Here is a 24309-nt window from a genome sequence, read left to right as displayed (position 1 = left end):
GGAGTAGATAACTTTTCAAGTAACAGTTTCTGCTTTGTTAGCCCTCCTGCCTGTTATATGAGTATAATTCTTTTTGTGTTGTCTGGAAGACTTTCAGTTTTTACTACTTTTCCCAAAAATGTTTGATAGAAGTTAGTGAAGCCACCTGGGTCTGGAGTTTTCTTTGTGACAAGGTTTTAAAATTACAAGTTCAATTTATTTGGTAGTTATAAGGCTACTCAAGTTTTTTCTCTTCTTGTCAGATTTGGTAATTTGATTTTTTTTTTCCAGAATTTGTCTATTTTATCTAAATTTTCAAATGAATTGACCTAAAGTTTTTCATAATATACTTTTAGTGAAGTTTAGAATATTTTATAACCATATCCCCTTTTATATTGGCTGCTTGGGGCTTCTTACTTTTTTTCTTGATCAGATTCTCCAGAAGATTATAAATCTTAATACTTTTCAAGGTACCAACTTTGGGGTTATTGTTTTTTTCTATATTCGTTTTTCTGTTTTATTAATTCTTATTTTTATTATGACTTCCTTTTATTTTGATTTATTATGGTTTTCCCCCCTCTTTATATTGATTCATCATTTTCAGGTTTTCTACATTTACTTTTAAAAAATATCTGTATTTAAAGCTGTAATGTCAACAATGTAAGCATAGCGCTAGTTGTATCCTACATGATTTGGTGTGTAGTATTTTAATTGTTATTTAGTTCAAAATATTTTTAAAATTCCATACTAATTTATTCTTCGACTCATGGGTTATTTAGAAGTGTAGTTTAAAATGTTCAAACCTCGAGTTTTCTAGTTATTCCTTTTTTGTTATTGATATCTAGGTTGTTGTATACAGTCAGAGAACCTATTCTATAGCCTTCCCCCTTCAAAATTATTATGAAAGTTTTCAAAAATACATAAAAGTTGAAAGAACTTTGCAATGAATTCTCATAGACCCACTACTTATATTCTACAATTAACCTGTTGCTTTTTCACATACCAGTGTTATATATCCATCTCTCTACCCATCTGTCAATCTGTTTTTTTGTGCATTTTGAAGAAAGTTGCAGACATCAGTATGCTTGACCTCTAAACACGATGGCATGCCTATTATTAACTAGAGTTCTATACTCACTTTTTTTTTTTTTAACATTGGCACCTGAGCTAACAGCTGTTGCCAATCTTTTTTTTTCTTTTTTCTGCTTTATCTCCCCAAATCCCCCTTGGTACATAGTTGTATATCTTAGTTGCAGGTCCTTCTAGTTGTGGCATGTGGGATGCTGTCTCAACGTGGCCTGACGAGCGGTGCCATGTCCGCGCCCAGAATCTGAACCACCAAAACCCTGGGCCGCTACAGAGGAGCGCTTGAACTTAATCCCTCAGCCACGGGGCTGGCCCCTATACTCATGTTTTTAATGTAAAAGTTACATACACTGAAATGCACAAATCTTAAGTGTACCATTCAATGAGTTTTGACAAAATATGCATCTGTAGTCTAAACTCATATCAAGATATAGAACATTTACCATTAACTGAGACAGTTCCTTTATGGCCCTTCCAAGTTGATACCTGTCGTGCTTCTGGATTTGTTTTCGTCATCTAATAGTTTTTCTTATTCTAGAATTTCACATAAATAGAATCATACGTTATGCACCCTTTTTAAAAATAAGGCTTCTTTCACTCACCATGATTTTTCTGAGATTCACACATGTTGTGTGTATTAGTAGTTTGTTCCTCTTTTGTTGTTGAGTACGATTCCAATGTATGAAGATACTGCAGATTGTTTATCCGTTCTCCTATTGATGAATACCTGGGCTCTTTCCAGTTTGGGACTGTTATGACTAAAACTGCTATGAATATTCTTGTATAAGTCAACTTATAGATATGTTTTTATTTCTCATGTCTAAATATCTAAGAATAGCTGGGCCAGAAGGAAGATCTATCTTTAACTTTTTAAGAAAGTGCCAGACTTTTTTTCCAAAATGGCATAATAACATTTGTTTATTGAGTTTAGTTAATTATTTGTGTTGTTTAAATCTTTTAGATTCTTACTGATATTTTGACTGCTTCTTCTGCCAGTTACTGGAAAGGATACATTAAATTTTCCATAATGATGTTGATTTTGTAAATTTTTCCTTATGATTCTATCAGTTTTTGGTTTATATATTCTGAAGCTTTGTTACTCTTCTAGAATATTGATCTTTTAATATTCATATATAGTGAACTTTAGTAACGTTTTTGCTGCTTTTCTCATAAAGGCTATTGTGGTCATCCCACAGAGTGGGCTGCTCCACACAAAATTTGGTTTGGATGTTGAGACTGATGGTGCACACACAGACCAAGAAAGTATGAAAAGCTTCTTATTCACAGAATGAGGCTTTCTGAGGAGAGCAAGGCAGGCTCCCAAGCAGGTCTGAAAATGGCTTGAGAGTGCAGGAAAAGGAGATTGGCTTGGCTTTTAGTATGGTTCGAGTGTGGGCGTGGAGTAAGGGAAGCATGCATGCAGGCTGGATCTTACTTGGCGTAAAATTCCTGTTGGCACTATAGGGGGGAGTGATACAAATAATTGATGCTTTATTAGTAGTGATCCCAAGATATCTTTGTCAGTTTGTATTACAAATCACTAAATTAAATAAAAATCATTTCTCCTTATTGTGCATTTTCAGTGATCAATCATTCAGATGAATAATGATATTGTCTTGGAATAGTGTGTTAGCAAGGGAAGTGGTGAGAAATAGTTGGATTCTGGATTTGTTTGGAAAGTGGAGACAACAGGAATTGCTGACAAATCATGTGAAATGTGAGGGAAAGGAGTGAAGGATGTCTCTAAGATGTTTGATCAACTAGAAGAATGGAGATGCCATATACTAGGTTGAGGAAGCCTGAGAGAAGCAGATTTACTTGTCACCAGCACGTATGTGTGTGTCTGTGTAAAAACACCAATTTTAAGAGTACAGCTTGATGATCTTTAACAAGTGGATCCAGCTGTGTAAGTACCACCTTAATCAAGATATAGAACGTTTACATTACTGCAAAAACTTTGCTTATGCCCCTTTGCAAGCAATCTCTTGTGATCCTCTAGCCCTAGGAAACCACTGATCTGTTTTCTGTCATATTTCAAATTTCATATAAAGGAATCATACACTATGTGGTCTCTCTGTGTTGCTTCTATCACTTAGCATAATAATTTTGAGATTCATTTTTGCCTATATTAGTAGTTTGCTTCTTTTTATTCTTGAGTGGTATTCCATTGTATCAATAAAACAATTTGTTTATGCATTCACCAGTTAGTGGACATTTGGGTCCAGGTTTTAGGTCTTTTGAATAAAGCTGTTATGATTATTTGTTGGCATACGTTTTCTGTTGTGTAGGTATTGAAGAGTGGGATTATTGGGTTATTTGCTAATTATATGTTTAACTATATAAGAAACTTCCATACTGTTTACCAAAGCGGTACTACTATTTGCAACCCACCAGCAGTGTATGAGGATTCCGATTATTTCACATCCTCACCAACACTTGATATTGTTAGTCTTTTAATTTTAGTTATTCTACTGGGAATGTAGGGATACCTTATTATGGTTTTTATTTGAATTTCCCTGATGACTAATGATATTGAATACCTTTGTATTTCAGTATTTGCCATTTGTATATTTTTGGTGATGTATGTTCATACTTTTTGTTAATTTTGAAAATTGGATCATTGACTTACGGAGTTATAAGTTCTTTATATATTTTGGATATAAGTTCTTTATTTGGTATATGTTTTGCAAATAATTTCTCCCAGTTGTGGGGCACCTTTTCATCTCTTCACAGTGTCTTCTAAAAAGCAGAGGGTTTTAGTTTTGATGAAATACAATTTCTCAATTTTTCATGATGTGTGGTTTTTGTTTCTACTAAGAGATCTTTGTCAAGCTCAAGGTTACAAAGGTTTCTCTGTTATGTGTTCTACTAGGTGTTGTATACTTTGGGCTCTTATGCTCAGATCTGTCATCCATTTGAGTTAATTTTCATATATGGTGTGAAGTAAGGGCTGAGTTTTTTTGCGTGTGTAAAGAAGATTGGCAACAGTGCCAATCTTCCTCTTTGTGCATGAGGAAGATTGTTCCTGAGCTAACATCCCTGCCACTCTTTCTCTATTTTGTATGTGGGATGCCACCACAGCATGGCCTGATGAGCTGTGTGTAGGTCCACACCCGGGATCCCAACCTGTGAACTCCGGGCCACCGAAGCAGAGTGTGCAAACTTAACCACTATACCACTGGGCTGGCCCCAAGGGCTGAGATTTTTTTAAAAAAATAAACATCCACTTGTTCCAGCAACATTTGTTGAAAAGATTTTCCTTTCCTCATTGAATTTCTTTAGTACATGTGTTGAAAAGTCACTTGACCATCTACGTATGAATCAATCTTTGGACTCAATTCTGGTCAATTGATGTATATTATGCTTACTCCAATGCCACTCTCTGTTGATTACTGTAGCTTTATAAATCAGGCAGTGTAAGTCCTCCATCATTTTTTCTATTTTAAAAAATTTTTGGACTATTCTTGGTTCTTCACATTGCCAATATAAAATTTAGAATCAGCTTGCCAATTTCTTTAAAAATAAAAAGCCTCTAGGGATTTTAATTGGGGTTGTATTACATATGTAGAGAGGAAAGTTGAATCCTTAACAATATTGACTCTTCTAACTCATGGACATGGTGTATTTTAGCTTTTCTTTTTAAAGATTGGCACCTGAGCTAACACCTGTTGCCAATCTTCTTTTTTTCCTTCTTCTTCTCCCCAAAGCCCCCCAGTGCATAGTTGTACATTCTAATTGTAGGTCCTTATGGTTGTGCTATGTGGGATGTCACCTCAGCATGGCTTGATGAGCAGTGCCATGTCTGTGCCCAGGATCTGAACCTGCGAAACCTTGGGCTGCTGAAGTGGAGCATGTGAACTTAACCACTCGGGTAGGGGGCTGGCCCCTCAGCATTTATTTAGGTCTTCAACTTTTTCAGCAGTGTTTTGTAGTTTTCAGTGTACTGATATTATGTATAGTTTGCTAAATTTATTCCTAAGTGTTTCGTATTTCTTATGTAATTGTAAATGGACTTTTGTGGGTATTTCTGTAGTGTAGTGGTTATCACATTTGCTGGGAAACAGCATTTTAAAATTTCAATTTACAATCATTGATTGCTAATATATAGAAAAACAATTGATTTTTAATATTGAACTGGTATCCTGCAACTTTGCTAAACACACTTACTAATCCTTGTAGCTTTTTGCTAAACACACTTACTAATCCTTGTAGCTTTTTGGTAGATTCCTTCTTATTTTCTATGTGCTATGCTCATGCTAATAAATGTTCTTCCTTTTCAATCTGTATAAGTTACTTATTTTCTTTGTATTATTGCAGTGGTAGGATCTCTGGTATAATACTGAGTAGAAGTAGTGAGAGCAGACTTTCCTGCCTTTTTTTCTTACTTTAGGAGAGAAGTCTCCGATCTTTTGATTAATTACTACATTAGTGGTATGGTTTTTAGATGCCTTTTATTAAGTTGAGGATATTCACTTTTATTCCTTGTTTGCTAAGAGTTTTTTTCTTGAATGATGTTAAATTTCATCAAATAGTTTTTCTGCATCTATTGATATCATTTGTTCTTTTAGCTTTTTTTGGTTTCTTAATATGGTGACTGACATTGATTTTCAGATGTTAAACCACTATACCATTCTTAGATAAACCCTATTTGGTCATGATGTAGTATCCTTTTAATATATTGTGGAATTGATTTGCTAAAATGTTATTAAAATTTTTATGTTTATGGTCAAAAGAAATATGGACTATAGTTTTCTTTTCTTGTAATGTCTTTGTTTGGTTTTGCAATCTGGGTAATGGTAAAATGATTTGGGGAGAGTTTCATCCTATTCTATTTTCTGTAAGAGTTTGTGTAGAATTAGTATTATTCCTTTTTAAAATGTTTGGTAGAGTTTCACCAGTGAAACTGTCTGGTCCAGGGGCTTTCTTTGCAGGAAAGATTTTTGACTATTGCATTTATTTTCTTTAATAAATGTTAGGGATATTCAAATTATGCATTTGTTTTTGAATGAGCTTTGGTAGTTTGTGTTTTTAAGGAATTTGTCCATATCATTTAAGACGTTAAATTTATTGGCATAAAGTTGTTCATTATATTCCCTTATTATTCTTTTTAATGTTTGTGATATCTGTTGTGTCTCCTCTTATCTGATGAGTTATTTGTGTCCTCTCTCTTTTTCTTGTCAGTCTGACTAGAGATTAATGGGCTAATTAATTTTATTGATCTTTTCAAATAACCAGTTTTTGTTCCCTATTTTCTGTTTTATTGATTAATGCTTTATTTGTTAAATTCTTTCCTTCTTTGGGTTTTATTTGTTCTTGTTTTACTAATTTCTGAACATGGAAGAATAGATCATTGAATTGAGATTGAGACCTTTATCTTCTTTGTTTTTTAAAGTTTTTGTTTTCCCCTCCAGAGCCCCAGTACATAGTTGCATATTCTAGTTGTTAGTCCTTCTAGTTCTTCTATGTGAGCCGCCGCCACAACATGGCTACTGACAGACAATTGGTGTGGTTCTGCGACTGGGAACTAAACTCAGGCCACCAAAGCCATGAGTGCGCCAAACTTTAACCACTAGGCCATCAGGACTGGCTCATCTTTTCTTCTTCTTCTTTTTTTTTTTTTTAAAGTATTTGTTATTATTAATTTCCTTCTAAGCCAATAGTTCTCAAACTTTGGTATGCATGGGAATCACCTGGAGGGTTGTTAAAATAGATTGCTGTGCACTAATCCCTGATTTTTTTTTTTTAAAGATTTTATTTTTCCCTTTTTCTCCCCAAAGCCCCCCGGTGCATAGTTGTATATTCTTCGTTGTGGGTCCTTCCAGTTGTGGCATGTGGGATGCTGCCTCAGTGTGGTTTGATGAGCAGTGCCATGTGCCTGCCCAGGACCCGAACCAACGAAACACTGGGCCGCCTGCAGTGGAGTGCACGAACTTAATGACTCGGCTGCGGGGCCAGCCCCTCTAATCCCTGATTTTTTAATTCATTATGTCAGGATCGGTGCCAGGGAATTTTCATTTTTAAAAAGTTTCCAGGTAATGCCAAGTGCTGCTGTCAGGGAACCACCCTTGTGAATGGCTGATTTAAGCACTGTTTTAGCTGTATCCCACACAATTTGAAATGTTGTATTTTTCTAATTTTCTTTGTGACTTTGTCTTTGGCTCCTGAGTTGTTTAGTAGTATTTAATTTAATCCAAATATGTGACGATTTTAAAAAATATCTTTCTTGTCATTATTTCTTATTTAATTCTATTATTGTCGGCGACTATTTTTTTTGATTAAAAAATTTTGTGAGTCTTATTTTCTGACCCAGAATATGGTCTGTCTTGATGAATGTGAAATGTGAATTTGAAAAGGATGTATATTCTGCTGTAGTTGGTTGGGGTATTCTATAAAGGCCAATTATGTTATGGCTGATGGAGTTATTCAAGTCTTCTAGATCCTTGCTGATATTCTGTTTAATATTTTCCTTAGTTACCAAAAGACTAGTATAGAAAGCTCCAGTTATGATTGTGGATTTATCTATTTGATTTTTCAGTTCTATCAATTTTTGCTTAATACATTTAGATGTTCTGTTATTAGGTGTTGACATGATTAGAATTGTTAGGTCCCCATAAATTGTCCTCCTTCCCTCCAGGTTTCCTGCTGTTATTGTTTCCCTTTTGTCTGAAGAGCTTCTTTTAGCATTTCTTTTAGAGCAGGTCTGCTGGCTAGGGATTATGTTAGTTTTTCTACATCTGAGAATTTCTTTATTTCACATTCATCCCTGATGAATGTTTTTGCTAGGTGTAGAATTCTGAATTATAGTTATTTTCAGCACTTTAAAAAGTGTTGGGACACTTCCTTCTGGCTTCCATGGTTTCTTAGGATAACATAACAGTACTTGAACTGTTGTTCCCCTGTAGCTAATTTTTAGTTTTTCTCTAGCTGCTTCTGAGTTATTTTATTCATCTTGAGTTTTCAGAAATTTTATTGTGATGTGCTTGGGTGTGAATTTTTGGGAATTTATCCTGTGTGTGGTTTGCTCACCTTCTTGAATCTGTAGACTATTCATTTATTAATTATGCATTTCAAAAAAATTCTTGTAGAGCTTACTCTAGTGTTTACAATACGCATCTTTAGCTAATCAGTTTCTACCTTTCAATAATGTTCTACCACATTGCATGCAGTGTCAGAACCTCAGAATAGTGTACCTGCATTTCTTTCTTTTTCCTTTGCAACTAATATCATATCTCATATGTTATAAACACCATAATAAATTCTTATAGTTTTTTGTTTTCAACAGTAAGTCATCATTTTATTGAGAGAAAATGAGAAATGATGCCTTATATATTTACCCACGTATCAATAATTTCCTGTACTCTTCATTCATCTATGTAAGTCCAGCTTCTATCTGGTGTCAACTATCATTTTCATTCAGCTCAAAGAACTTTCTTTGTCATCTCTTGTAGGGCAAGTCTGGAATAATACATTCTTTCTGCTTTATTTTTGGTCTGAAGAAAGTTTTGTTTCTCTTTCACTTTTGGAAAATATTTTGCTTGGTGTAGAATTCTACTTCAATAGTTATTTTTTTGTTTTGGGTGTAAAATTCTAGGTTGACAGATTTTTCCCTTCCCAGGAGTTTAAAAATGTGACTTCATTGTCTTCTGACTTGCATGGTTTCTCATGAGAAGTCAGCTGTCATTCTTATTTTTGTTCTTCTGCTTGTTTGTCTTTATCACTTCATACTCTTCATTAGCATGGGTTTCCTTATTTCTTTATTTTTTTTCTTCTTGTTTTCCGTTGATCTTGCTTGAGTGGATTTATAGAGTTTGTTAAATTTGAGAAACTATTTCTTCAAACATTGGTTCTGTCTACCCTACCACTGCCACATTTCTGGAACTCTTATCCCACTAGATTACATTGTTTGATATTTTAATACAGATTCCTGCTACTCTACTCATTGTTTCTCAGGTATTTTTTGTTTGTTTGTGTGCTTCATTTTGGATGGTTTCTATTTCCAAATCTTAGGTTCACTGTTCTTTTCTCCTGTAGTGTCTAATCTTGTGTTAATTCTATTCAATGTATTTTTCATTTCCAGGAGTTCTGTTTGAGTCTTTTTTATCTTCCATTTTTCTCTTATCATGTTCATATTTTCTGTAACATTATCGAAGATATTTAAAATATCTTTTTAATGCATTCTTTTCTTCTAATTCTATCTTCTGTGTTATTTCTGGATCTCTTTCTATTGAGTGATTTTTCTTCTTCTTATAGGTCATATTTTCTTTGCCCTCTATTCTTGTTAATTTTTAAACGCATTTTGAATATTGTGTGTTTTTACTTTGTTGGGTGCTGGATTTTGTTGTATCCCTTTAAAGAGTGTTGGATTTTATACTGACATGCAGTCAAGTTACCTTGTACCAGTTTAAACATTTTGGGTGATTGCTCCTGAGATTTGTTAGAGTGGATCTAGAGCAACTTTTAGTTTATGGCTAATTTGTTCCCATACTACAGCCCTTTTCAGGATTTGACCTAATGCCTCCTGGAGTATGAGGTCTTTCTTCTATGGCTGCTTGGAGCACAAACTATTCCTAACCCTGTGTGATATGCAAGAGTTATTCAGCCTATTAGTTTTTTGGTGGTTCTTTCCATGACCTCAAGTAGCTTTCTTTTATGCACATGCAGATCAATACTCAGCTAAAGACTTGAGGGAAACTTTCTGCGGATCTCTTGAGCTTTCTCTGTGTGCAGTTACCTCATCTCTGGCATTATCTCCTACAAATTCTAGCTGGTTTGGTTTTCTCAAACTCAGATTTTTCTTTTCTTAAGCCAGTTAGGTCACCAGAATCTGTTTGCAGTCTCTGCTGTTTTGTTCAGTAGCCAGGCATTGCCCCCCAGCAGTATGCTCTGGCAATCATAGGGCTCATCTTGTTTCCTTTTTCTTTTGAATCACAGTCCTGTGCTGACATTGGATCACAGTCCTATGCTGCTTGCTATCCAGTATCATTTTTCATATTTTTTTCTGGCTTTTAAGTTGTTTATGGCAGGTAATTAAATGCTCTAAATTACTCCATCATGGCCTAATAAAGAACTCTTGTTATATTTGAGTCATTTTTCCTTTTGACTTTTACAGTATTATCCTGAGTTTTTTTATATTCATGTATCTGTTTTCATCACTATCTTTTCTCTTTAATGAATTACTTTTGAATCAGTGATTCACTTTTTATAAATTGGGAATATGATAGAGCAATTTGTCAAATTAAAAACGAAATTCATGCATATACAAATAATAACATATAAATGATAAGAAAATACTTTTTCCAAGATGGCCAATATTTTGTTACCTTGAATTTTTACAGAGGCAAACCGATTCCTTGTAGTATGTGCACATTTCCAATTCAAAAATAATATAACAAGAAGGTAAATAGTAGTTAATTTTACTTTTCAAGTTTATCACCTGTATGTGAGCAAAATTATTTTCTTGATTTTTTTATCTCAAACTACCATATCACCTTTGGGTTCCTTGATTGAATTGCTAGTGACCAAACCTTGAGAAATACTGCTGTAGTATTTAAGAGTGCATACTTTGGTATTACAACTGTGTCACATCTCTTACACTTTTAATTTTTTTAATGTTTGACAAGTAGTTGAATCAAGTTTTGTATTTCATGAGGAACTGCCCATTACTAGTAAGGTAAATATATGTATTTTTTAATTAAACTTTTAATTTTGAAAGTCAAATTAAGATTTGCATACACTTGTGAGAAATAACAGAGTGATCCTGTGTACATTTATGCAGTTTTCCTCAGTGGTAACATCTTGTAAAAATACAGTTCAATATCACAACCTTGATGTTGACATTGACACAATCCATTAATCTTATTCAGATTTCTCCAGATTCATTTGTACCCATTTGTGTATGCATGTGTGTGTATGTGTGCCTGCATGTATGTATTTAGCTTTGTGCAGTTTTGTCACATATTGTTTTGTGTATCTACCACCACAGTCAAGATACAGAATAGTTCTATCACAAGGATCCTTCTCTTTGCTCTTTTAAACCACACCCACCTTCCTTCTTCCCTCACTCCTCTCTCATCTCTAGCCCTCGACAATCACTGATCTATTCTCCATTTCTATAATTTTGTCATTTCAAAAATGTTATATAAATGAGCCATTTGCATTTAAGGAATTTTGATATGTTAGTGCCTGAGTCTGCTATTTTATTATTGTTTTCTGTTTGTTTCCTGTTTCTTGTGCTTCTGTTTCTCTTTACTTGCTTCTTCTGGATTCCTTGAACAGTTTTTAGAATTCCATCTTGATTTATTTATAATTTTCTTGAGTGTATCTCTTTGTATAGTTTTCTTAGAGGTTGCTCTGGTTCTTACTGTCTATTAGTATCAACATTTTACCACTTCAAATCAAGTGTGGAAACCTTTCTTTCGTTTACATCCCCTCACATTCCCCACTTTTAAATATCATTGTCTTGAGTATTAAATGATTAGAATTTTTGTTTCCTTCATCAAATATGATTTATAAGCCTCACAGAGGGCAAGGATAGTCTATTCTACATAGTCATATTTCTTCTCTATTTGTTGTTCTTTGCTCATGCTCCAAAACTCCTTCTTTTACCATTTAATTTCTGTTTGAAGAATTTCCTTTAGCCATTCTTTAAGGAGAGGGCCACTAAATTCAAAGCCTTGTTTCTTTTTCATCTGAGAGTCTTTGTTCCCCCTTAATTCCTGAAGGATAGTTTTGCCAGAAGTAGAATTCAGACCTGACAGTTCTTTTTTTCCCAGCATTTGAAAAATGTTGTGCTACTTCCTTCAGACCTTTATAGTTCCAGAGGAGAAATCCACTGTTATTCAAATTCACATTCCCCTGTGGGTAATGTATCATTTCTCTCCAGCTGTTTTCAAGATCTTTTTTCTTTGTCTTTAGTTTTTAGAAGTTTACTTATGATGTGTCTTGGCATGAATTTCTCTGAATTTATTCTATTTGGACTTCTCTCAGCTTTTTGAATCTGTATGTTTATGTCTTATTTAAAATTTGGATGTTTTCAGCCGTCATTTCTCTAAATACTCTTTCAGTCCCATTCTCTTTTTCCTCTTATTCTGGGACTCCAATGATATAAATGTTGGATCAATATTAATTGTCCCAAGACTCTGTTGACTTTTTTTCAGCCCGTTTTCTCTGTTGTTCAGATTGGGTAAATTTTATTGATCTGTCCTCAAGTTTACTATTCTGTCCTTGATCAGCTCCACTCTACTATTGAGCCTGTCCATTCAGTTTTTATTTGTTACTGTATTTTTCTGGGTTTGTTTTTTTTCAAATTTCTTTCTTTCTTTTTTTTTTTTTGGTGAGATTTGTTTCAAGGGAACATGTAATCGCTTTTTGGATATTTTTATCATGGCTACTTTAAAATTTTTGTCAGATAATTTCAACATCTCAGTGTTAGTGTCACTTGATTGTCTTTCCTCACTAAAGTTGTGATTTTACTGGTTCTCCATATGACAAGTAATTTTTTATTGTATCCTGGATATTTTGGCTCTTATATCAGGAGTCTTTGCATCCTATTTAATCTTCTATTTTAGTAGGCAGTCACTCTGTTTAGGTTTAGCATTCAGGTCTTGTGGTGAGATCTCCCTTTCCAGTCTCAGGCCTGGTGGGGAAGAGTTCCTCTTCCCCTCTCTGCTTGTTGTAAGCAGTGTTTGGTGGATCCCTCTTGCTGGTGCTGCTAGGATCATTTAAGGTTGTCCAAGGGACTCTTGTTCAATTTGAGGGAGGAATAAGCCTACCTGAGTTGCGTTTCATTGCTAGGTTGGAGGTTGAGAAATGCTGGACCTAAGTAGCCCTCTTCTGTTGGGTGGAGGATCATGAGACACCCATCCTCTGGTCCTGGAGTCCCTAACCAGTCTGTCTTTCTCTTTACACCTTTCAGATTTCTCCTTTGGTTGTCTCTTAGACTATTTCCAGGGTCTGTTATTGTATTTAGTGGTGAGGAGAGGGAGAAATTAGTCTACATCATCTTGTCCCTCTTATTAACTTGTAAACTTTTGATGGGTTACTTAATTTTTCTAACTCTCAGTTTCCTCAGCTGTAAAGACGGGATGGCAATAGTAACCTTTCAAAGGGTTATTACTAAATGAAATAATGAGGTACTTCCTGAGACATAGTATATGCTCTGTTAGATAATGATGCTACTTCTGATCGCAAGGTTGTTTCTTGCATTGTTTTTAAGAACAAATTGAAACCCAAATGATTCACAATGTAGAGTTATTTAAGTAAGTTATGTACCATCAGTACAATTGAATTTAGCTGTTAAAAAATGACAAATGGGACATGGAATGTGCCCCAAATATTTTGTTAAGTGAAAAAATAGTAAAATAGTGTGATTTTTTTGTACAAGTATTTATAGGTATGTATGTACATGTAGATCATTTACATGTGTTTTGTATACGTGTAATGAAATATTCAGAACTATAGTTTGAACATAACAAATTGTGCAAAATACCTCTGGATAGTGGGCTGAGGTAATGTTCACTTTTACGTTATACACCTCTTTATTACTACAACATTTTTTGGTAAGAAACATTTTATCTTTCTTTATTAAGAGAATGAATAAAAACATGAAAAACATTCAGTTTGGCTATATATGTAGTTTTCATAGGTGGTTAAAAATATTAATCAAATTATTTCTGATAAGTTATTAACTTCATTCTTTGGAAATTACCTCTAAAATGTAACGTCCATTAGTTACAAGAATTCTCTGAAATTTCTTCACACATATTTAGTTTTCTCAATGTAAAATTGGCTTTAATGACTCCTTTATGATACTTCTATATTTTATGACCATTGAGGTATCACTTTCTTCACTTTAGAACTGTGTAAATGTGAAGAATTTTTAAGCATCAGCTTTATTTTCTATTACTTGACTTGAGTATTTTCAATGAGCTCTCTAGGATGCCAGAGTTTAGGTGACGAATTAGAAGGAAGATGGAGGTGTGGTCTGGGTGGATATTTAAAGACTAATGACAGATTTCTATATAGTTGCTCTTTATAATCTAAATTTTGTAAGGCCAAGGATCTATGTTTTTTATCTGCATATTCTTAAAAGCATGCCTTGCATGTGATTGGTGCTTGTATTCGTAAATTTGTAGTAGGAAATAAGAGTTCCTTCTAGATAGATCAAGCAGAATAGGATTTAATACAGGAAGTTAACTACAAAAGTGCTAGAGACACTGAAATGAGGGCATCACTCAGAAATCTGGAGGCTGCTACAGACCCAGGCTGGAGCCTATGACCACATTTGCCATTGAGTTACTTACTGTAGGGGCCACTGCTATCACTGAGCAGGAGCCACCCTGCTGCTACCTACTGTAGCCACCTGCCTGTTCCTGCTGCTAGAGATGAAGCACAGTGTCTTTCTTCCTTTTGCCTTCTAATTTCTTACCAGTACACCCTTTGATGGAAACTAACGGTAACACAACTGCCAAGGGAGTCTTGGAAATTTAGTTTTTAGGTTTTCACCAGCAATACAAAGTATTCTCTGTGGGACTCATAACTGAGAGATAAAAGATCAGCACCGTTCTAAAAATTGTTAGGGGCAGGGATCACATCTTTTTTAACCTTTGTAGTATCAGTGACTGACTCAGAGCCTGTCACATAGTAGGCTCTCATAAGTTATTTGTTAAAACTTTTTTCCAGGGTTATTTACAAATACAGAAATGTATGTGAGAATCAAATTTTCTTTTTTCTCTTGTACATACAAATATTTGGCATTTTCAGTGTTTAATTTATTAATCTAAAGAAAGACCTGTCTTACTCAACGTTAACCCTAGCACCGGACATAGTAACTAGCACATATTTAATAATTGTTTCTTGATTAAATGAATATTAGGTATACTTTACTCATAAAAATGTGGTGTTAGAATTACCTTGTTGGTAGTTTGGTGATTTATTAGTTATATTTTTTAATACTACTTGAGGTTCGTTCATGGTTTATCTTCTTTTTCTTACAGCATCAAACACTTGGCTTGTTCCAGAAACTAAAGGAGCTATTGTTCAAGGTGGATATGGCCACACCAGTGTGTATGATGAAATAACAAAGTCCATTTATGTTCATGGAGGCTATAAAGCATTACCAGGCAATAAATATGGATTGGTAGATGATCTTTATAAATACGAAGTTAACACTAAGACTTGGTGAGTAGATTGGGCAGAAGTATGATGAGAAAATTTGTCACTATTATGTTCTATATTTGTGGTATTTATTAAATATTTTCAGTGAGACATTCTTGGCCTTTTCACATCTTTGTTTCAACTGATGATATTCTATTATGTAGCAAAGGCACAAAACAATACATTTTCTAGGTAGCCATCATTACTGTAAATGATCGACTTTAAAATCGTTTCTGATCCTGTAGATATACTTAACTCTCTATGCATTACTTATAAATGCTGATATCATGTTTAATTCAGATGAGCAATTTTGCTTACCAATAAACCAGAATTTGAGCTTTGATATTCTATGTCCTGGGATTTGTTTTTCTATACTCACATTTTGTTGTCATTTGTTAATTTTAAAAGCCTTTCTTCAGTTTCATCATCCAGTCTCTTGTGAAATGCAAAGCTTGTGGCATTTAGATAGATTTTTCTTTTTGTTGTTATAGACAATGCTACATTGTACATCTTGTACTGGTCTTCTCATGCACATATCCAAGAGTTTTTCTAGGGTATGTACTTAAAAGTGAAGTTGCTGTGTCTGAGCATATTCACATCCTCAGCCTTACTGTGTGTTGTCTAATTGCTCTTCAAGTCACTTCAGTAATATATACTTCCACCAGCAAGGATTGAGTCCCTGTTTCTTCATATTCCCACTGGCACTTGGTAATTTGAGGATATTTTCCTTTTGCCAACACAATGGATGTGAATGGTATCGTATTGATATTTTAATGTGCATACCCTGAGTACTATTGTGAATAAGCATCTTTTTATGTGTTCACTTGTGGCTTGTGTTTCCTGTTTAGTGAATTACCTATTCATAACCATAATGTTCTCTTTATGTTTGAAATATTATTCATTTGTTGATTTTTCTAGGTATATGAGTTTGAAAATAGAATTTTTGTTGTCTTCATTTCCCTTTGTAAAAGGTGGGATGTGACTCCTTTGTTATTTTGAGATGCTACACATTCTTTTAAACTTTTAGCGTGAAATTACTTTATGTGTGTAAGGGAAATACAGTTTTCCACTAAATTGTGTTTTGTTTTGCCCTCTTCACTTTCCATCATATATTCTAATTTTTACTTTATTTGAAAAAGAATGATGGAGTTAAAAAAATAAAACTTTTCCTTTGTATGATTTTGTTAATTTTCATTATTTTTTTAGTCTAATAAAATGCAGTATTATTCTTTATAGTTTTATAAATATCAAAATCAATAAATTATTTTTTAATTTTATATAATTTATACATTGCATTATATTTCCTATTTTAATCTTTTTTATCGTTTTCTCTTTGACTTTTTGATAGCAGGAGGAATTGTGGTGTAGTGATTAAGGCACTATCATTCTGCTTAACTTATTTTTGCCTATATTACAGATGTTGTATCACACCAAAAGGGAAAAGATAACTGCTTTTTCATGAAAGAAGCAGCATAGTTTCCAGTAGTAATAATAATGGGTATAGTAATGGTCAGGGAGGTATCTTAACAGAAGTGAATGGATAGGAGAGGCATGGGTATTATTCGAATAAAGTCAAAATGAGAGGATTGTTGCTCATCACTTGAATGGAATTTGCTCAGATTTTACATGCTTCCCTGCCTGAAAACTTTCCACAGTGAACTTTTGCATAGGAAAAGGTAATTATCACTGTTGGCAATTTTAGTATATGCACAAATAACATTTGATACTTGTTCCTTAGGAGAATTTAGTGAAATAATTGGTAAATTATTTTGAGCACCTCATTAGGTCTATGTTTTTATATATATATGTTTATATATATATATGTTTTATATATATATAATGCTTTAATATTTTACTACATCCTATATTTTTTCAAAAGATCAGTAAAATTATCAGCACTAAAATGGTATTTTCCTATCCTTAAAATGTGTAGCATTCTTAAAGTTTTGATGCTTTTTGTTAGTTAAGTTTTCAAATTTGCTGTTGTATATAGATTATAGTTTAAATCAGGTTTATTTGTCAAATGTGATGTAATTTTAAAATGTCACTATTTTGTGTCCATTGTGCAGATAAATTTTAAATTTTTACCACCTCAGAACTGGCTTAACTTTTTAGTAGATAGGCTAGTTTGTTGAGATATTAGTAAATGTGTGTTTGGAGGAATTTTCAGTCGTGAAATGGATTATTTTGGACTACTATTTCCATTGAGAAAAGTTAGAAATTACATCTTTTTAAGACATCAGAGCCCTATCAAGGTAGTGAGAATTTGTGGTCAAGAACTAGGAGAGGTAGAATGTCAAGGGAGATAAGATTGACCTTTTGTCCAACTTTTGTCCTTGAGACAATTATAAATCCTGAAAACTGACTATGAAACAGAGCAGAGCTTTTGTCAATCAGTATGGAGGACCAAAATTGGATTTCATGTGTGCCAGGGAAGACAGGCCTTGGTACATGCTTAAGGATTAAGTCTGGCCCCTAAAGTTCTAAACCTATTAGTAAGGATAAGCCCACCTTTGTATCATCACAGTCTTTAATTCAATTATGGTTATCTGCCCATACCCTAACTAGCCAGCAGAGCAAAAGTAAATGCTCTCTTGAGGAAGATAATATCATATAGAGTCTCAAATTATTTCTTCAGTCTATCTTATGCAGTATCTGATACAAAATAAAAAACAATAAGGCTTAGAAAAAGACAAGATAGTTAAAAAAACACCTCTTAGAAGCATATTTACAGCTTAATGGTGTTTTTACACAAAAACTTTAAGATAATTAGGATTTTATGACAAAGAAATTAAAATACAAAGTAGAAAATATTAGCAGACAACTGGAAACTCTTACTAAAGAATCAAATGGAAATTATAGAAATGAGAAATATGTTAAATAAATTAAGAATTCCTCAGATGGGTTTAACAGCAGGTTAGACACAGCTGAGGAGGGAATTAATGAAAGAGAAGATAGGTCAGAAGGAAATAGCCCCACTGAAGTAAAGAAAGACAAAGAATGAAAAATAAAAGAGAGAAAGAAATGAGAGACATGTGGAAATGGTGTAACATTCATGTAACTGGACTCCAGAAGAAGAGTGAGAAAATAATATAGAGCACTATTTGCAGTCTTAATGACTGAACACTTTCAAAAATGATGAAAGACATCCAAGCCACAAGTTGAAGAAGTTCTATGAGCACCAAGGGGGATAAGTACAAAGAAACTTACATTTATAAATATCACAGTAGAACTGATGAAATGAAAGCCCAAACAGAAGAGAAAAACTTTAAAGCAGCCAGAGGGAACAAAGGCATATTCTTTTTAAAGGACCAACATTAAAATTGACAGCTGATTTCCTAATTGAAAAAATGGAATCTAGATGATGTGGTGTCTTCAATGACTGAAAAAAAATAATCTCAGCTTAAAATTCTGCGTCCAGTGAAATATCCTCCAAAAATGAAAGCAGGGGCCCACTTGGTGGCACAGCGGTTAAGTTTGCGTGCTCCACTTTAGTGGTCTGGGGCTCACTGGTTCAGATCAGGCGTGTGGACCTGTACACTGCTTATCAAACCATGCTGTGGCTGGCGTCCCACATATGAAATAGAGGAAGATGGGCACAGATGTTAGCTCAGGGCCAATCTTCCTCAGCAAAAAGAGGAGGATTGGTGGTGGATGTTAGCTCAGGGCTAATCTTCTTTGGAAAAAAAAAAGAGAAAGAAAGCATAATAACATTTTCAGAAAAACAAGAATTGAGAGAATTTGACAATAGCAGACCTGCAATTAAGGTAATGCTAAATAAATAAACGAAATGCTACTGAAGTAGAAGAAAAATGATCCCAGATACTGGAAGGAATAGAGAAATAAAAGAGGCAAATCTAAGTGATTACTTAGTATGTAAAACTATAATAATAGAGGCTTAAATATATGCAAAATTTAAATACATGATAATAACAGACATAAGTCAGGAAAGAGGGTAAGTGGTGTTCAAAAGTACTAAGGTCCTCATATTATGTGGGAATTGATAAAAGAACTAATATGAAACAAATAAGAATTTAAGTCAGTTATCTACCTAGAAGACATAAGAGTTCTGAATTTATATGTACCTTATAACACTATATTAAGTAAAGCAAAAATTGACAGAATAAAAGGGGTCAAATCATAGGATATTTTTAACCCAGTTGTCTTGGTAACTGATTGTACAAGGGGACCAAAAAAGCAGTAAAGATATAAAAGATTTGAAAACCACAATTAATAATTTTGTCTTTTTTGATATTTGAGAGCAAATTATCTTATGACTGCCAAATATACCTTGTTTTCAAGTACATATGGAACATTTTCCAAAATTTACCATATGCTGGGTTTTAATGCAAATCTCAACAAATTTAAAAGGATTGAAATCACACAAAGTAATTGACCACAGTGAAATGAACTTAAAAGTGACCACAAAAACTCTAAGATGTCTGGAATTAATAAACTCCTTAAAACTAATTGGTCAAAGAAATTATGCTGAATTTTGAAAATATTTTGTATTGAGTGATAACACATCAAAATGTGTATGATGCTGCCAAGAGGGACATCTAATGCATTTTATTAGAAAAAGAAAAGATAAGTAAATAAAGACAGGAAAAAAGAAGAGTATAAGATAACACAAATTAATGAAATAGAAAACAAATATATAATGGAGATGACTCATATGGCCACCAAAAATCCACAGAGTTGGGTATTTGTAAAGAGTAATAGATAAATACCTACCTAGCTTAGAAACAAAGATTATACTCAAATAACCCATATCAAGAATGAAAAAAAAGACATCACTACAAATCCTATAGACATTAAAGATAATAAGAGTGTATGATAAGCAACTGTATGATAGTAAATTTAAAAAAATCAAATAACCATGTCAAATTTCTAGAAAAGTAAAACTTACCAGAATTGACACATGAAGAGGTAGAAAATTGGAATAGTCTTGTATCAAAGAAATAGAATCTGTGTTTGAAATCCTCTTTCCTTAAAAAACAAACATGCAGGAGCTAGCCCAGTGGTGTAGTGGTTAATTTTGGTGCTCTGCTTAAGTGGCCCAGGGTTTGCAGATTTGGATCTTGGGTGTGGACCTACACAGCTCTCATCAAGCCATGCTGTGGTGGCATCCAACATACAAAATAGAGGAAGATGGGCACAGATGTTAGCTCAGCAACAATTTTCCTCAAGCAAAAAGAAGAAGATTGGCAACAGATGTTAACTCAGGGCCAATCTTCCTCACCAAAAAACCCCAAAAAACAAAAACCATGCAAAAATGACAAAACAAATCCCCAAACCCTTTCGGCCTAGATCACTTTACTAGTGAATTTACCTAAACATTTAAGAAGTAAATATTTAAGAAATAAATAATGCCAATCCTTCACAAACTTTCAGAGGGCAGAAATAATTATCTTGAGATTTATGAGGCTAGCATAACTGATACAAAAATATGAAAAAGATATTACAGATAAGGAATTTATAGTATAATTATTGTAATTATTTAAAAAATCGAGTGAATCCAGCCATTTATGAAAAGTCTAATACAACATATGGGTTCATTCTAAGAATATAAGATACATTAAAAATTCCTAAAATCAGGGTAATGAACACATTAAGAGAATAAATAAGTAAAGCCACATAATCTTCTCAAAAGCTGCAGAGAAAAGTTTAGATAAAATTTAACATATATTCATGCTATAAACTCTGGTAAAGTAAGAATAGAAGCAAACTGTTCATATGGTAAAAGGATTCAAACAAACAGAAAAACTTGATTGCAAACATTATAGTGTAATTTAGAAAAATTTTCATTTAAGATTAAGAATGAGATAAGAAAGCCCACTGTCACCATTTCCATTTCACATTGTTTTGGAATTTCTATCCGGTACAATAAAGCAATTAAAATAAAATAAAATAAAAAAGCTAAATGAATAATAGATTTCTAGAAATAAGGTCAATATAAAAAAACCAAAAATAGTAATTCTATATGCCAGGAACAGTTGGAAAATGATGATTTAAAAGCAAAGAATTTATGTTACCATCAGAATATCAATAACCTAAGGAATAAATACAGTGACATATAGGCAGGATCTTTACACAGAAAACTGTAAAAGCTTATTGTGAGGAACTGAAGACCTAAATAAGTGGAGGATACATTATGATAATTGATTGAAAAACTCAATGTTGTAGAGATGTCTGTTTTGCCCAGATTGATCTATAAATTTAATGTAATCCCAAACAAAATTGCAGCAAGTATTTTTCTTTTAGAAATGGACATGACTATTCTAAAATTTATATGAAAATGCAAAGGACAAATCATAGCTAAAACAAACTTTTAGAAGAATAAACTGGAGAACTTCTCTACCAGATCTAATGACTTATGAAACCACAGTAATCGTATTGTAAAGATAGAGAAGTAGACCAATGCAGCAAATAGGAATTTCACGATAGACCTGTACACTTATGAACTCTTAATTTATGACAATGTTGTCATTACAGAGCCATTTTTTCAATAAATTATTCTGGGCCATTTGGATATACCATTGAAAAAAATGAAATTTGGGCCCTACTTCACACCATACACAAAAATTTGTTTCAAATCAATTGTTGAGCTACATATAGAAGGTAAAATAATAAATATTGTCAAAGATAATGAAGGCAAATATCTCTATATCCATTGGTAATGAAAGACTTTTTAGTTAGGATTTAAATAGTACTCTTAGTAGAGGGAAAATGATAAACTGAACTATATGTATGTATAAAAATATCAGGAAGAAGGTGAAAAGGCAAGCTGTGGTGTGGGAGATATTTGCAACGTATAAACCCAATGAAAGACTCTATTCCTGAAAATATAGAGAAGTACTACAAATCATAAGAAAATGTCACATAACTCAAGAGAAAATGAGCAAGAGACTTGTCCAGGTACCACACAAAAAAAGGATATCAAATGACCAAAATAGATACTTTAAAAGGTGCCCAACCTTATTAGTCACCAGGTCAGTTTAAATTAAGACAATATTGAGGTACCAGTACACATCCACTTAAGTGGTTAAAATTTACAAGACTGCTAATATCAAGTGTGTATAAAGCGGTAGAAGCACTCTGAAAAAGCTTTTGACAGTTTTTGCTAAATTTGAATACACTCAGACACATGTATGTAATATATGTATCCTATGAGATAGTTATTCTAGTTATATAACCAACAAATGCATGTTTGTATGCATTACAGTCACGTAGAAGAGTATTCATGATAGCATTATTTGTAACAGTCAATCATTGGAAATGAATGAAATATCTATTGAAACAGTTCAATAGATAAATTAATTGTATATTCATATAATGGAATGTTACACAATAATCGAAATGAAAGAATTGTCGCTGCATGAATCCATGCAATTGTATCTCACCAAAGTAATATAGACCCAAATAAGCCAGACACAAAAGAATATAGAGTATATGATTCCATTTATATAAAGTTTAGCACCAGAAAAAACTAATCTGTGGTCTTAGAAGTTATGAGAGGGATTACCTTAGGCCAGGAAGAGTTGAGTAGTGATCGGGATGGGCAACAGGGAAGCTTCTGGACTGGTTACACGTGTTCATTTTGTGATGACTCATTAAACTACAGGCTTTAGATTTGTCTACTTTTGGGATGTATGTTATACTTCATAAAAGTTTATTTAAAAATAGAAATCTGTGTTTGATTTGACTTCTCAGGTTTAATATTATGTGCTAGTAGTTTATGATAATTTGGATACTAAAAGAGGGTCAATTTTTAATGTATACTTACCAAAATATGGGTTTTTTCTGCCATTGTTAGAAAGGGATTGAGACATAAACGTTCAGATACAACCAAAGCCATTGCTACTACCCCAATACTCAGGACTAGTTGAGTCTGCTTTCTTTACATTTAAAGAGTAAGAGAAAACAAACATCGTGTATTTATAAAAATCCCCATTTCTCAAAAATGATTCCTTTTATGTTGTTAGGATGTTTTATTAATGGGTATTATCCCTTGCTAAAGGACTTTAACTTTGCTGTAATGGTTTTGAGTACCAGGGCCATTGTGGTCTTGATTTCTTAGCCTTGATAAATGAGGTGTCTCGTAACATTCTTTGCACATACATGTGTGCAGAGCTAACCATAGGAGGCTACGCCTTCACTGTTCTTCTGTGTCGAGGCTTTTCTCTCGTACTAGAGACCTCAGATTTTCTTGACCTGTTGTTGAGGTTCTTCTCTCTATTGTTGTGTTCCTTTAACCTGTGCAGAAGCACAGTAAGTTTCAGCACATAAGGAACATATTAAACATTATCATTTACAACTTACAGTTGTAATTATCAATTTGGTAATTTTTTTTCCAAGTGAGAGAAAAAGATTTCAAGTATGCTTATAGAAATATTGCAAAGATAAGTAGTCAGTCTAATAATTCTTCTGTGCTACTATATTATTTCTATACTTAAAAAAAGTCTTTAAAATGTTTTCATAATTATGCTACATTTGGTTACATGAAATTATTCTAGCTTCTTAAATTTGATATAATGGGAGTTATTTTTACATTAAAATATTCAAAGCTATTTTAATAAATTATTGTTTTTGTGATTTCTCTAAAAATTGAGCTGTCAGACGTTTTAGAAAGTGATACAATTTTATAAATATGTTATTAGTTAACTTACATTTTAGTAAACACTGATGAACATGCTATCATGGTGTTCATCCTTGCTTATTTCTCTGCATAATGAATGTCTGAAATCTTTTCAACAAAAATATTGACTCCATATCAAGCACTGTGTTGAAAATAATCCTAAGAAGTTCTCAATAAGGGAGACACATAGTTTAAATTTTTATGGTACATGTGTATGTGGGAAATAATAGAAACACACACATATAATAAAGAAGTAGTACAATAGAGAGATTTATTAAAATGAACATAAAGTATTTATATAGGCTAAAAAATTGTCTTTATAAACATCACAGTATGTTATGAGATTTGAAATTTTGGAATGTCTGGTTCAAACTGCATATTGATAATTTAAAGAAATACTTATCTCTATAGCTTTATCTTTTAAGGTAATTTTGAGATACGTAGTACTTATT

General features: G+C 33.2%; 1 protein-coding gene across 2 annotated transcripts in view; it reads left to right on the top strand.

Moving 5' to 3' along the window:
• The window catches only part of ATRNL1 (attractin like 1), a 737371-nt gene that overhangs the window by 88852 nt on the left and 624210 nt on the right, over window positions 1-24309 (top strand). For both annotated transcript variants that reach the window (XM_014849275.3, XM_070482616.1), the window contains exon 9: window positions 15060-15243. In XM_014849275.3, the coding sequence (XP_014704761.2) occupies window positions 15060-15243 (184 nt within the window). The remainder of the gene's footprint in view (window positions 1-15059; window positions 15244-24309) is intronic.

This window comes from Equus asinus, chromosome 2 (genome assembly GCF_041296235.1).
Source record: "Equus asinus isolate D_3611 breed Donkey chromosome 2, EquAss-T2T_v2, whole genome shotgun sequence".
Classification (NCBI taxonomy): domain Eukaryota; kingdom Metazoa; phylum Chordata; class Mammalia; order Perissodactyla; family Equidae; genus Equus; species Equus asinus.
This window is presented reverse-complemented; position numbering and strand designations above follow the sequence as displayed.